Source organism: Phoenix dactylifera, chromosome 3 (assembly GCF_051530095.1).
Source record: "Phoenix dactylifera cultivar Ajwa chromosome 3, Ajwa_hap1_PhDact_Kaust_v1.1, whole genome shotgun sequence".
NCBI lineage: Eukaryota > Viridiplantae > Streptophyta > Magnoliopsida > Arecales > Arecaceae > Phoenix > Phoenix dactylifera.
In genome coordinates, this window is record NC_143192.1 from 53582957 (window position 1) to 53597323 (window position 14367).

At 37.5% G+C, this 14367-nt stretch overlaps 2 protein-coding genes across 4 annotated transcripts; one reads left to right on the forward strand and one right to left on the reverse strand.

Moving 5' to 3' along the window:
* Positions 1-2203: 2203 nt before the first annotated feature.
* LOC103719882 (Tetrapyrrole (Corrin/Porphyrin) Methylase) lies at positions 2204-8755 on the reverse strand. Its single transcript, XM_008809350.6, has 6 exons — positions 8461-8755; positions 8240-8364; positions 6549-6778; positions 3933-3972; positions 3463-3554; positions 2204-2579 (listed from the first exon to the last, which is right to left on the reverse strand). Exons 1-6 carry the CDS (start codon positions 8608-8610, stop codon positions 2395-2397), a joined length of 822 nt encoding a protein of 273 aa, XP_008807572.2. The 5' UTR covers positions 8611-8755; the 3' UTR covers positions 2204-2394.
* A 567-nt stretch (positions 8756-9322) lies between these two features.
* On the forward strand, positions 9323-14305 carry LQY1 (DnaJ/Hsp40 cysteine-rich domain superfamily protein). 3 transcript variants are annotated; one of them, XM_039117347.3, is made up of 5 exons: positions 9323-9607; positions 9724-9807; positions 9895-9946; positions 12624-12759; positions 13955-14305. In XM_039117347.3, exons 1-5 carry the CDS (start codon positions 9449-9451, stop codon positions 13974-13976), a joined length of 453 nt encoding a protein of 150 aa, XP_038973275.3. In that variant the 5' UTR covers positions 9323-9448; the 3' UTR covers positions 13977-14305. The 3 variants fall into 3 exon arrangements, with proteins under 3 accessions (XP_038973275.3, XP_038973277.3, XP_008807569.3); XM_008809347.6 differs by having other exon boundaries at positions 9339-9607; positions 12603-12759; XM_039117349.3 differs by lacking the exon at positions 9724-9807 and having other exon boundaries at positions 9335-9607; positions 12603-12759.
* Positions 14306-14367: the final 62 nt, after the last annotated feature.

Sequence of the window (14367 nt, forward strand, 5' to 3'; positions counted from 1 at the left end):
CTGTTTTTTTTTCTCCTTTTTTTTAGGCAAAAAAAAAAAGGAGCACCTTAGCAAATCCCTAGATCGATATGGAGTAGAGATTTTAACTTGATCTGATATGAATGTCCCAACCAATTACCAACTTCAGCTTAATCTTATCAGAACAAGGCCACCTTATTGCGAAATCCCGAGTTATCTATGCGCCGCACAAACAAATAAAAGTAAAAATCAATAACAAGAAGATGGGAGGAAGAATCTTGGGTGGTATTTTTTTTTTGTTTTCAAAATAAGATTGTTGATTAATTTTGTCATTAACTTCTCATAAACTTATATATAACAAAGATTGTTAATTGGTACACACGCTCTCAAAAACATTACTGGCTTCATTAACAAGAGGAAGGGAAGAAGAATGATAATTATTTTCTTTTTGTTTTTAAAACAAGATTCTGGATCAACCTTACCATCAACTCCTCGTACATTTAGAAAAAAACAAAGCTTTTCATCTCCTCTACTCTCAAGAACAATGCTGGCTTGCACTAATGACTACTCGATCTACGACGATGATCATCTTCACGAGGTGCAGATAACGGCTATGGCGTCGCCGACCGGGCACTTGCGAGGATCCTTCGACAGACAGGACATGAACGGCCTCGAGCAAGAAACCACTTATAGATGCAGTTGGCGTGGAACAGATGATGGCATGCGGTGATCCTGACCTTGTCCCCAGTTTTGAGCTCTTCCAAACATATCGAACAGTCTTTTCCAGCATCATTCGGCGTAACGAAGAGTTGCTTGGTGACCGAACCAAGACGAGCTAAGCCCACTAATCTTGCAGCCATGGCGAGTAGAGAGAAAGAGAGAGAGCGAGAGATGGGGAGAGAGAGAGAGAGAGAGAGAGAGAGAGAGAGGGCGGGGGGGAGAGGGGGGGGAGACGGCGGTATATATAGGTGCGAAAAGGCAAAGTTGGAAGGGTCTTGGGACTGCAGCAAAAAAAAAAAAAAAAAAAATCCTTCTAAAATTAATATTTATATGTATATTTTTTTTAAAATATTTGTTTGTTATTTTATCCTCTTTTATTTTTATTTTTGCATATATATCCATATTATTTAACACCGTTAAAAAATTATAAAAAAATTAAATTAAAATAACTAAAATATTCATAATGGATAGACGTGTAAATAAAAATATTTATTTTTTTATTTTTAGGAGAGTCTTGAGGGTTTCTAATTCTAATCCGCATCGTATTCCGTACATGAATCTCCCTTTACCTGGGCTGAATCTCCCTTTATTAGGCTTGCGGAACAAGGGGGGTATATCGCTTAGGTTGGCTTGGCATGAACTTGGCACGCGAGAGCAGCCCCGTCTCCTCGGAAAAATTCGTTTTGAGAAGACTAGTTTCTTATAACAACGGGAAACCGTTAATTCTAAGCATGCTATTGTTCCAGACTGAGGGGCAAGCCTAGTTCCGCAATAGTTTGCGTGATAGCCGATAGCTTTGGCTAATTGACATATTAGTAGTAGACTGCCACGGAATCCATCCATAAACCGTCACTTCGATGACTTTCGTCACCAAAGCATCACAACAGTTTCCAAAAGTTCCCCGTCATCTCATCTTTAGTAGGAAGCCCAAGAAGTCAGAGCATGTAGGAATGCCGACCACTACATAAGCCATGTCTGGCTGAGGCAAGCAACAAGGAGGACATTAGTACTTAAACTAGAGTTGCTTTGGCATGCTAATCTTACATTTTTCGGCAGGTTGTTAGTTGTAGCGCGCTAATGCGCCTTCCCTCCTTCTCTCACTTCGAAAACATTTTTCAGTAAAGAGAGTATGAAACAGCGGTGTACAAGATTGAGTGGGATCAGTGAGGTTGGTTACAGCAAGGCCTGACCGTAAATGCATCTATGCATGATTCCAGTAGAACCAAATTCTTGACAGAATCTGGTGTTGGGAGAATTTGCAGATTATTCGAAGGCAAAATACCAATTAGTCGTAGATGCTAATTAATCCTTATATCAAGGATTGTTAATGGCACAAGATCTACGACTCCGTGAAGTGAATATTAACTGATAATCAAGCTTTAGCAAGCTTATGTCCAACTAAAAAGATTGTTACCATATTTTGTATGATCTAGACAACATTAGAGTTTTGATGGTGCAATTACAAGTTAGGAGTTGCAGCTTCACACCAAGGGAATTTAACAAAGTAGCCGATTGGCAAGCCGGATTTCAAAGATATCAAGAAAAGAAATATAACTTGCATAATTTTACAAAAAAAAAATCGCACGCCTGAATATCTCATCAGAAAAAAAATCTGTTGGATTTTGTTTTTTTCCAAATTCAAAATACCATGGCCTCATTCCAAGACAAGAAAGAAAAAAAGAACAGCCATGCCAAGAGTTTCGTCCGTTCATTTGATCACTTGATACTGTAGAATTCCAACATCTCTTCCTCTACTGGGTGAGTTTCACCTACTATGATAAGGCAGTGAAGTGGCGGACCAAAATCAACACAAAGTAAATCTTTCATTGAACCAGCAACTATCATCTGATCCTCATTCCCAACACGAGCAACCCCGATGCATTTCGACTCTTCACTATAAGCTGTCAGCCAGTGAAAAGGCAGGCAAAATGATCATCACATTGCAATCCTCAACCCACCAAGCAAGAAGTACAATACAATGAGGATCATATGAATTTTTAGATGGACCAAAAAGGAAAAAGAAGCAGTAATGGAAATACTATTAAAATATGAATTTTAAGATTCAAGATTCTGCTTGTTACCTAGGTATTTAATGTTTTATCTATGCCAGTTCAAACAACTAAATTACAGAAACACATATGAAGATCCAAGACTGAGAATCCAGGACCAGCAAATTCATTTTAAATATGGACTAAAAAGATTTAATTTCTGATTGTTCGTCAGGATTACAGATGTGAGCTTATGTATCATTCAACAATCAAACTAGGAAATCGACGTCTACAAGCAATGTATCTTTTACAACCAAGCTACATCTCTATACCATGGAGAATAAACCAGCAGTAACATGTAAAAGTGTGCAAGCAAAGGCATGCAAGGCATAGCATGAGATTTTCCAACAGGCAAAAATACATGGAGGATCCAAGGGGGCCGACAGGAAATCTCATAATTTCAATATTTGACAAGAGAATGCTGGTAAATTCTGATCTACTATACTAATATTCCTTGCATTGATCTGCTAGTGAGGTATATGTCACCACTACAATTTCATGTCTATGAATAACAATATGCAAAGATCCAAATAATAGTTTTATATGTGTTTAAGGCTTTTATGTTATGTAATGATTAATCGCAATAACTTCACATGCATCATCCAAGTGTGTCAAATTTAGAATTTCAATTCCATTTACAATTTAAAAGGTTTAGTTAAGTTTGCCAATACAAGAAAATAATAGGCAGACCACAATGTAGATATTCTACAATGATGGAGGCAGGTAAACAGCATACCAGATTCTCTGCGCATTTCCTCAACCTCCAATAGCTGATTTATGGCAGTGTGGATTGTCATGTATTTTGGTGGTTCATAACACTTCCTTCCTCTGGAAATTCAAGAGCCACGGGATACAGAGAGTTGGTAATGACAAATTGGGCAAAACACATGCATATACAAATAAATCATGTGCTTGTGTATGCATATACATGTTTATTCACGCACCTGCATGTGTGTGAGAGGAGAGGTTTGTTTTTTTTTTTTTTTTTTTTTTTTTTTTTGCGGTGGGGTTTTTGGGAGCATTTTTTTTAAGGCTTGTAAGCACAAAATCATTTAAAAGCCTCTTAATCATTTCTTAAGAATTATTATCTTTATATAAAAAAGTTACTTCAGGTGCATATGCTTTGCTAAAAAATGAAAAAACAAAAAAAATATAGATGAAGAAGAATGAAAAATCAAAAATAAGAATAAATATTGTTCACTAAACCTGCATAATGACTCCAAGGAAGGTTCCTTTACACGTATATCTGCAAACATGAAATACATTCCATTAAATAATCAAATATAAATGATTTGCTCAAATATTCTTTTGAAAGTATTCGTTGAGCAAACTCATTAAAGTTTTAGACATAGAGATAGTACAAGCGTTTCAAATCTCAAATTTAGACACAATTCTTGAATCATTTCAAGAATGCTCCAATCTTGTAGTTAGATTCAAGTCAAAGAGAAAGGGAAAAGAAGAAAAGGAAAGAGAAGCGGACTTCCAAGTTCCAATTTCTGACATTCACTCTTTTGTGTGTTCTTTCTTGCAATATCAATTATCGATGAATTCACATGCAGTGTTTGATGTGGATAACAGAGTTCATCTTTGATGTGGATGGAGGTGTCGTGTACCGGCGCACTACTACCCAACATTACATTAGGCTCTGGTGTGTTCAAGCAAACAGTGGTGCCAGTGCATGCCAAGCACTGGTACAACATGACGAAGTACACACCATGCCTGTGTTGGGCCGGCACATGACACCTCAGCATGATATATACTGTCTCAGTGCCTTACAGGCATGCAACACTGGCACAGCACTAGCTACATGCTGAAACTTGGAAGGGGCCTGGAAGTGCCCACTATTGGACAACATTACATTAGGCTCTAGTGTGTTCAAGCAAACAGTGGTGCCAGTGCATGCCAAGCACTAATACAGCATGACGAAGAACACACCATGCCTGTGTTGGGCTGGCACATGACACCTCCATCCCTTTATCTAAAAATTAGGGAGAAAAGGTAACAAACTAGACAAGCTGGCAATGGGGAATATCTACACATTTCTAAGGTGTACAATTAGTATGAGAAGCAGAAAGATCTCAAATCTAATCTCCAAAGTAGAAGGAGGTAATCAGATTCTGCAGTTCTAAACTTTCTTTCTAAATAATAGCAGAATATAAAAGTTAACCTAGTATGCAATTGCAAAACTTTGACTGTTTATTACCATCATACAACTAAGTACCTTCACTCTGCATCAAAAAAAGCTGCTGAGCTAGTAAAAACGGCAATTTATGTAATGATTTCATTTTTAAATTTAGTCTCAGCACACATTGTCAATGTAATGTATAAATTGAAGGCTTAAGAAATGTTAAATTAAAAAATGTTATTTGCAGTTGACTAGATCCAGCCTCACATAGTGTTTCTAACCAGATCACTATAAAATTGAACCACTTAAGTTAAATTCATGGCTTTTCATCACTTATTTTCTTAAATAAAAATGGAACTATGAAATTTAGCGGATCTCAATTCTCAGCAAATTCTGTCTGCTACTTGAAGATGGACCTTTTTCTGTAGTTCTAAACACTGAAACCGACCCTCCCCAAAGAAGAAAAATACACACAAGAAAACCAAAAATGAAGTATGGCTGGACCTAACCTCTGTTTTTGTTTGTAGTAGGGAAGAAATGTTTTCAGGGGGTGTGCGGTTACTTCACAGGATCTTACCCCCCCAGAGAAAATATTTAGAAAGAGAAAATAGAGAGAAAAAAAATCTCCTTCCCCAAAACAATAAAGGTGCTGTGCATTTTGGATCTTCAAAGTCCCAAGTACCACAAAGGTTTCTTTCCCTCTCTTGATTCCTGGCACATTGTGAACCCTTCCACTTAATTACCCACAACAGAATAAAACAAGTCCATCTGCTCTCCCTCAAGCTCATCTATCCAATGGGTGGTGCTTCCCCCATGCAATTTTTTACCATTATCTATAAGTCAAGATATAGATTATTGTGACCAGAATTAACAAATCTTCATAGAAAGACTTATAGGTCTACAAATAATCTCCACAATTTTTTTATCATTATCTTATGTCTTGAGCTAAAAGTGAACATTAACAACCTCCAATTATTGCATCTAGGAAAAATGATTTCAATTGATTAGTTGAACAAATCAAGATGACATGTGAATTATTGGTCAAATTATCAGCATATAACTGCAGTAAATTATGTGATAATCAAGATTTTACTCACGGGGAACTTGCCTCAACTAAGCCTTAATCCCAAACTACTTGGAGTCAGTGAAGATTTTCACTCAAGGACAAAAAAAAATAATATGATCATTCCCAAGTATTTTTAAAAAATCTGATAGGCACATTGTCTACTATACATTGGACTTGCTCAATAGCACGATAATATAAAGCAGGTTGTTTACACTGCAGAGTTCTATCCACTGAGAGTATAAATTATGAATGCCACTAACCTTATCATTATAAATTGACTACGTGGAGGCATGTGCCTCCATCAGCATTTATTGACCTTTATTTAATACAACTTGACAGACTGCCCCAAAAGGGGCATATTTGGGATATTAAAGTGGTGAGTATATGTGCTTCTGCTGCTTGTGGATTAACTTTGATGCATTATATACAACTGAAATATATGTTGCATTCAGTGAATAGAAAGGAAACAAGTTATTAGCAGTGCAAAACTTTTTTCACTGGCTATATAGCTACTGTAACCAAAAAAATTGGTTATAGCTGATGCTTTATAATTGCATATAAATTTCTATATGTCGGGCACATTACAAAGAAATTTAGATTACAAGAAAGATCAGAGGCATCAGGTACCAACCTAACAGGCAAAGTGTATGCAATCCAAGCTGCCGATTTCTTTGAATCTTTTGATAGAAACTGTCCGGTTTCCATGTCTCGGTAAAGAAAGGTATAGAAACTGTCTCGCCATAGCGGTAAAGTTGCAAGCCACAAACTCCAACAGCATTCATAACAGAGGCATTGTGTATCACCTTGATTTTAATCCCCAGTTTCCTTGCCCGGACAACCAGATCAGTATGTGTCGTTGCTCTGCAAGCCATGTTAGGAAGTGAACATAATAAAAAACTAAAGTTAATCATACCATTGAAAAAAAAAATCCAAAACATAGACATTTAAGAAACCAAACTATATCGTATTCTGTGAATATTCGATAGCACAGCATGGGTGTCAATACGATAGCACAAAAAACTACCTGAGATTGGCTGACGAATATAAGTACTTGTGTTGTTAAATAATTAATTGAGGCAGCACACTATAAGTTTCATTAGGCAAAACTACAATTTTATCAAGGAAACTATTAAAAATTGAAATCTCATATTAGAGGCATATCTAAATTTTTTGAAGAATGGAGGAAACAAGATAAAAAGTGCAGTAACACACACAAAAGCACATCAAACATGGATATCGACATCAGTTATGCACCTCCAGAGGGTGGGCAGTTAAAAAAGGGCAGCCCAGTGCATGAGGCTCCCGCAATTGTAGGGCCTACGAAGGTCAAATGTACACAACCTTGCTCCATGTGTGAAGAGGCTATTTTCATGTTTCGAACCTGTAACACCCAAGTCACAATAGTTCAATCTTACCATTGTGCCAAGGCTCAACCTCAACACTATTTTAAAATCACTTCCTCAAATGACATGTTACTTGACCAAGTTAGAGATTCAAAAGATATTCAAGTAGTTGATTGAAAACCAAAGGCTACATATCCAAATCCCCCTAGAGAACAAAATCTGGATCCAAGTTATCAAATGTAGTGCATTCATGCAACTACTTAAAATGTTATAATTCTGTAGTACATGAATGTTATAATTTATAAGTTTGATGTCCCTGTTCCTTCATTTTTTGAGAGTCTCGGAGGCGAGGTGAATAGTAAAATGGCAAATTTTCCTTTCCAAACCTCACCTACAGCCTCGGAGTTTTAGATTTGCATGAAGGCTAGATAAATGACTGAACCCTAGTTACCCATTTACTTCATAAATTTAATCGACACATGAACAAAGATATGCTTCATTACGTATTTACATTTAGTACACTCTTCAGTGACAATTTAAAATTCTAAACGAACCAGGCTCTAAAACAATAATTCGGGGGACACTAGTTCGACGACAGGATGTTTAACATGTTTGTGTTATAGTCATAGTAAATTGCTATTAAAAATCAATATCTAGAGCTCACGTTCATATTAGTCTTCTAGTACCATTTAGCATCCTTAAGGAGAGAAGAATTGCCCAGTATCACTTCACTAGATTCATGCCCGACCTTGGAAATGACTCATGGTCATAATCCACCACTAACAATCTTATTTTTGCTTCCATTGTGGCATTCTTCGAGGCAACCGTAAATATACATGCAAGCTATAACGTAAGCTATAATGTAAAACTTCACAATACGAAGAAAATAGACACATTATCACATGCAAAAGAACCCCGCTTCAATACAAAAAGGGGGGAAAAAAGAAGAGAAAAGAAACCAGAGGAAAATTAACCGTACCCAAAAGGATCTCCCACAACCAGGAAAGCAACATCAGATTCCGAAGCTTCCGACAGCATGACATCCGCCCGCTCTTCGACCATCTCCCGATCAGCGACCGTGATCTCTTTTCCATAGAGTTTCTCCTAAAACGCACGCCAAATAGAATCGAATCAAATACTCCGTCGTAATCCGATATGAAGATAAAGGAGGGCGAGGAGACGAGAAAGGAGGCGGCGTACCAATCGGGAGAGTCCGTCAGAGGAGATGCCGAAGGACAGGAGAGAGGTGTAGGCCTCGACGTAGACCTTGTGGCAGCTGCGGACGGCGTCGAGGCCTCGGAGGGTGATGTCCCTCTCGTTCCCCAGCCCCAACCCCACGATATATAGCATCCTCCTCTTGCTCCTCCACGAGGACTGGGAGAAGACCGTGGCCGCGATGGCGGAGGCGAAGTCTTTCTATCTTTTGCGATCGAAGCGACCAGACCTAGGCGGAGGCGGTTTTATTTTATTTTTCTTTTTTACACCTGCTACTCGCGCTAATCTCGTGCGAGCACTACCATTTAAGCCAAAATAATAATAATAATAATAATAATATACAACAAAGAAGATGTCTTAATCAACAATTTTATCGATCTTTTAGTATACATGCACCATTTGAAAGTCACCACACTCTCTCGATAACCTCCGAATATCATTTAGAAGCGGGTGATCTGTCCCGTCTAGCCTTTTTTATAAAATCCGCTCAATTACCTCCACTGAGTCTTTTTCAAAAATGATGTTTCTAGCCTCTACCATTCATCTCATATAGAAGATTTTCTCTCACACAGCTCTGATTCTACCTTAGAAACTAATGCCTCAAAGATATGCCACCTCCATAGCAATCGGTCTGAAACCGTAGTTTTTGATCACAAATACAACTCTAGCATCAGACAGACTATTGTTGAAGTGCACCTTTAGTTGGCCCGGTGAAGGCCGAAGGACGTACCTTCGCGATATGGGGGCAGAGGGGGCCGCTCATTAAGCTCCTCAAGGCACAAGTGTGGTGTGGAAAATCGTGCAGCTCCCAACTGGGGCCCACAACAAAAGAGGCAAATTCGGATGCGGGTGCGCCTCATCCTAAACGTGCGGCTGGGATACGTCTCTCGGGAACGAAAGCTCACCCTCCCTGGAAAAGGAAACGAAAAAAAGAAAAGGGAAGCCATCAGCCGCGCTCCCCAGGCAGAGAGGCATGGCCATGGCGCCTTTGGTTCCCAGCCTGCGCTCCTCCTTCCTCCTCTCCTCTCCCCAAACGAAGCTCTCCCACTCTTTCAAGCCCCCCACCACCATAAAACGCGAGTCCGTCTTCTCCTATCCCCGCATCAGAGCCCTCGAGCTCGACCAAAACACGGTACTCTCTTTCTCTCCCCTCCTCCTTTCCACTGCTAGTATTAACCAGCTGGGTCTCATTTTTTTCTTCCATCTCTCTCTATTTTTGAAAAAAATCTGAACGATGTTTTCTTTTAGATCGTTGCCATCTCCGTTGGGGTCGTCAGCGTCGCGGTGGGCATCGGGATCCCTGTGTTCTACGAGTCTCGGATAGATAATTCTGTTAGTTTCTCCTAGATCGTTACTGATAAAAATAAATGAACAGATAAAAGGTTTGGGAGTTTGATGGTAGGAGGCTTTGTCTTGCAGGCTAAGCGGGAGAATACGCAGCCTTGCTTCCCATGTAATGGCTCCGGTGCCCGTAAGGCCTCATTTACTGAAGATTAACTCCACCTTTTCTTTAGCTAGTAGTCCTCGTATCATATTTTTTTCTATCAGTTATGAATGACAGCTCATGGCCGAGTTGACTCTTCTTTGCATTCTTTTGGCAAAACTTTCTCACTTGATACTTTTTATAAGCTGAGATAATATATGATCAATTTAAGTTTTCGGTAATTATTTGTTCCGATTCTACTTGAATAAGAAGAAGAAATTCATATGAACTTTTTCTTGCATTTGTTTTGATAATTCAAAGTTTGATCAGGATAGCTTACCTCAAAGTTGATTGAGAGACATCCTCATTAAGATTCGTTTGTTAATTTAAAATATGTTCTCTAAAAGGATAGAAATATTAAAGAGTGCCTCTGGATGGAAAGCAAGCATAATGGATGACTTAATGGATTGCTGCTGAACAGTTGCGCAATCATTTAAAATTGATGGGATTTGAAAGGATATAAAATAGAGAATTTTTTAGATTAGTTTTTATTCGTAGACCAACATTGTTAAGCATTGTGATCTGGCTCATAACATAGCACTATAAATATATCAAGAGTTTATATGAAGTGAGAGCGTACAGGACTTTGGGCACATCTCTGTGAAACTATATAACTTAGTCGTAGAAGAGCGTATTGAAGAAGACTTGGAGTACAAAAAATAGACTTTTAGTCATAATTGGTTTTAGATAGTCCACAATTCCACAGGGTAGGCTAGATATGACCTCACCATTGTTGGTGGGAGGCGAATGCAAGGGTTGAAAATGGGAGGGGAAGATTAGAGAAGATGCGAACAGAGCACTTAGAAATAAAAAGATGATACTTTGTGCTTTAGAAGACATGGTCTTAGATAGGAAATAATGGTGAATGAGGATACATGTAACCAAGGTTCGCCATACCGGTACCGAACCCCGTATCGGTGCCGCACTAGTATAGGCGTACCGAGTGTCGATACGGTACGGTATGCGGTATGCCAGGCGTACCGATATTGGCGTACCGATACCGGTACCCATCGGTATGGATACGGTACGTCTGGTACTGACTGGTACCGATTGGTACAGTATACCATGCATGTAATCAATGTGGTCGGGTATCGAGAGGATTTTGTGTATGTTTCATGTTATATTAATTAAATCCTGAAAAAAAATAACTGCGGCGGAGCAGGGACTGAGCCGCTATGTTCTTTATGCATAGAACCTAGTATACGTCTAGCATGCTAGATCAACATGGTTGGCAAGTGTGAGTATGATTTTAAGCAGTTTGATTTCACTTAGACATGATGATGCCCACGGCCATGTGCAATTTCAAAGATTTTATATAGGGTGAAAGCATATGCTACCCAGGTTTTTAAGCACTACCTGATTTTATGGAGGCACAACAAAATATTTAATGAGCAAAACTGATAAATCCATTAGTACTTACTTTCAGCTGCTAGATATCCACTAAAATTGAGTTACAAAACAGAAAATTAAGAATCACCAAAATGGTGACTCTGTTGAATGCTGAGTTCTCACCATATCCTCTGTCTCGTAGCTCTGTAATGTGGAGTTATAGGAAAGGGCTGGCAATAGTTAGCCTTCGCAAATATCTGATAGCTGCACAAAATAAATTCAGCACGAATCTTTTAGTGTTCATAGAGATGACAATAATGTTTTTGTCTGTGATAGCGAACTAGTAGTTGCTTTAAAATATTCTCTACCACTTTGTTTGAGGTTTTGTTCATATAGCCACTGTTTTCATCCTTTATAATGGACTCCGAAATTAAAGGTAAATTTTCCAATGATAGAGGATAATTACAATTATAAAGCAAATGTTCTTCACAAGAATTGGCTGGATAATCAGAATTCATCATCTATGAACTTTCATAAAAACATATGCACTAAGAAGAGTTTTTAGGCACCAAAGTGCTTTAAAGTATCATGGATGGTTGAGATATGTGGTTCGGAATATGTGATAGGCATCCTATATTTAATTCCAAGATCACTATGTGGGTATCAAAATATACGAATTGCCTTATAAACAAGAATTTGTGACATCAATTTCACTATTTGAAGCTCTAAAACAAAATAGCCATATAGGGGGTAACCAAAAAGTTATGTTACATAACATCACAAATACGTTCAACAGTCTTCAGCAAGGCAAGCAAGAATTTCACACTGAATATGCTAGTTTAACATGTTGACATCAATATGCAAAAACAAGTATATTACCTGTCATGATTCATTCCTGATCAAACATTTTTCCCATCAAAATCAGGTTCTAACAATGACAATCACAATTGTGAAGGCTCAACTAGCTGATAGGTGTCCTGGTTTCACATGGAAGGCATTGAAAATGTCACATATGTCAGATGCCAATAAATTTGTAAATGTTTTGGCACTGCAATATAGAGTAATGATGCTATATATTAATCAGATAGCGTATTAACTGTTGATCGTTATACTGGAAGAGATTATTGTAACTGTGGTAATATATCTTTATTGCTGTTACACACACAAATCCACATATTTAAAAGAGGTGTAAGCTTTTTATCAACATAACAGTTTTTTCCTTTATATATTGAGTGTCTGAGTTTGTATGTTTTCTCAAAATGAATGTCAACATACAATCATCCGAGAAGTTTTTCTGGAAATGGTTGATTTCCAGAACAATGCAGGTTTTGCACAGGAACGGGTAATGTGACTGTAGTTCTTGGGGGAGGTGAAACTGAAGTCTCACGATGCATCAATTGTGAAGGTGCTGGCACATTAACATGCACCACATGCCAAGGAACTGGAATCCAACCACGTTATCTTGATCGCAGGTAAAACATCATCCGAAATTCAGTTGCAGTCATCTTCCATATGAGATATTCCATTATCCACATAAAAGTTTGTGCAGGCTGATCTAATAGATGGATTTCGTTAATTCGTTCTTCATGACATAAAACTATATTCATATAGAGGAGAGATGCTGTAAAAAACTGGGATAACTCTGCATGCCCTAGAAATTAGTAGTTTTGATTTGATTTTTGTATTAGTAACAAGAATCATTTAGTATGATGATTTAAGTATCTTGAAAGATATTTATGACATAGGATGCTGACATTTTTCATATGAGAGCATATGCTTTGAGGTAAGATACTTCCACGTAATAAAGAACCATCACTATCCTAACAATCTATGAATGTTGAAACTATCACCTCCAAGTTTGCATGCCTAGTCAGTTTTTGGAAATTAGATGTTTCCTTTTCCCCGATGAAACATCATCTGCTTCTTAAATAATTTTATGAAGATATGGATGAAGATATACCCTTCATCGAGGTTCACTAAGTAGCGAGACCTAAGACATGGACTTTGAACACAGTTTAATATTTCAAACGAACATAGGAATTAATTGTCAGATCAAACGAACATAGGAATTGCGTTTTCGTATCATTGGATCTCTAGTACTGTTTTGTTTATTCCTCTATCTATAGTATTACTAAAGTCCATCCAATCGATATTAAACTAGTATTTATTTTCAAATATTTTTTTGTTAATAATTAAATTTTTGTTAAAAAATTTAGCTACTGAAAAGTAGGAAAAACCTACTGCACAGTTGTAAAATGTTGGATATTAAAATGCTGCACCTTGATAGTAGATCCAAATGATCGTAAAGAGTTATATGATAGGTTGTCATCTAGGTTAATGTAGAGTTATAAGAGTACCTATGTGTTCTTTACAATAATAATTTTAATATATTGCACTTTATTATTTACTAGAATTGATTTCTCCATTGTATTTTATCAATAGGGTCGTGTTCATATATTTTGGTAGAGACGTACCTGTAGATATTGTTTATCTGCTTTCACCTATCATACTTATAACTTTGTCAGTGAAGACAATTAACTTTTAGATTATTTTTATTATGTAGTAGATCTAGTTAGACCTATGATTTATGCAATGCAGATATATATATCTTTAATTTGTTGACAATGATATATTTTTTTTTTCCTCTCTTTTTTGTCCATGAAATAGGGAGTTTAAGGATGATGATTGAAGCCTTAACTAGGGGGTAGTTGCAAGCTGAGGCAGTACAAGCACCGTTACAAATTTGTAAAACACAAGGGATCCCCATTTACTCAAGGAAGATCATCTTTTGGGATAGTTTCTCTCATTCATTTTTGGAATATTTTGGGAATTCCAAGATCATGTATTTAATGTTTTTGCAATTATGATTGTTATCTCCCTTGATGTAGCCATAGACATTAGTTCTTTTCTTGAATCAGAAGTTTGTTGTTCTAAACTGGTCATGTCGAGGGAGGTTCAGGTTGTATCTTTCGCACAAAAGTATGATTGGTCTTGTTTTGCGAGGCCACCATTGGATCATACTCTGTGCAGATCTTAGTGCATTCAAAACTCCTGCATTCATCTGTTGCATATATATTGAA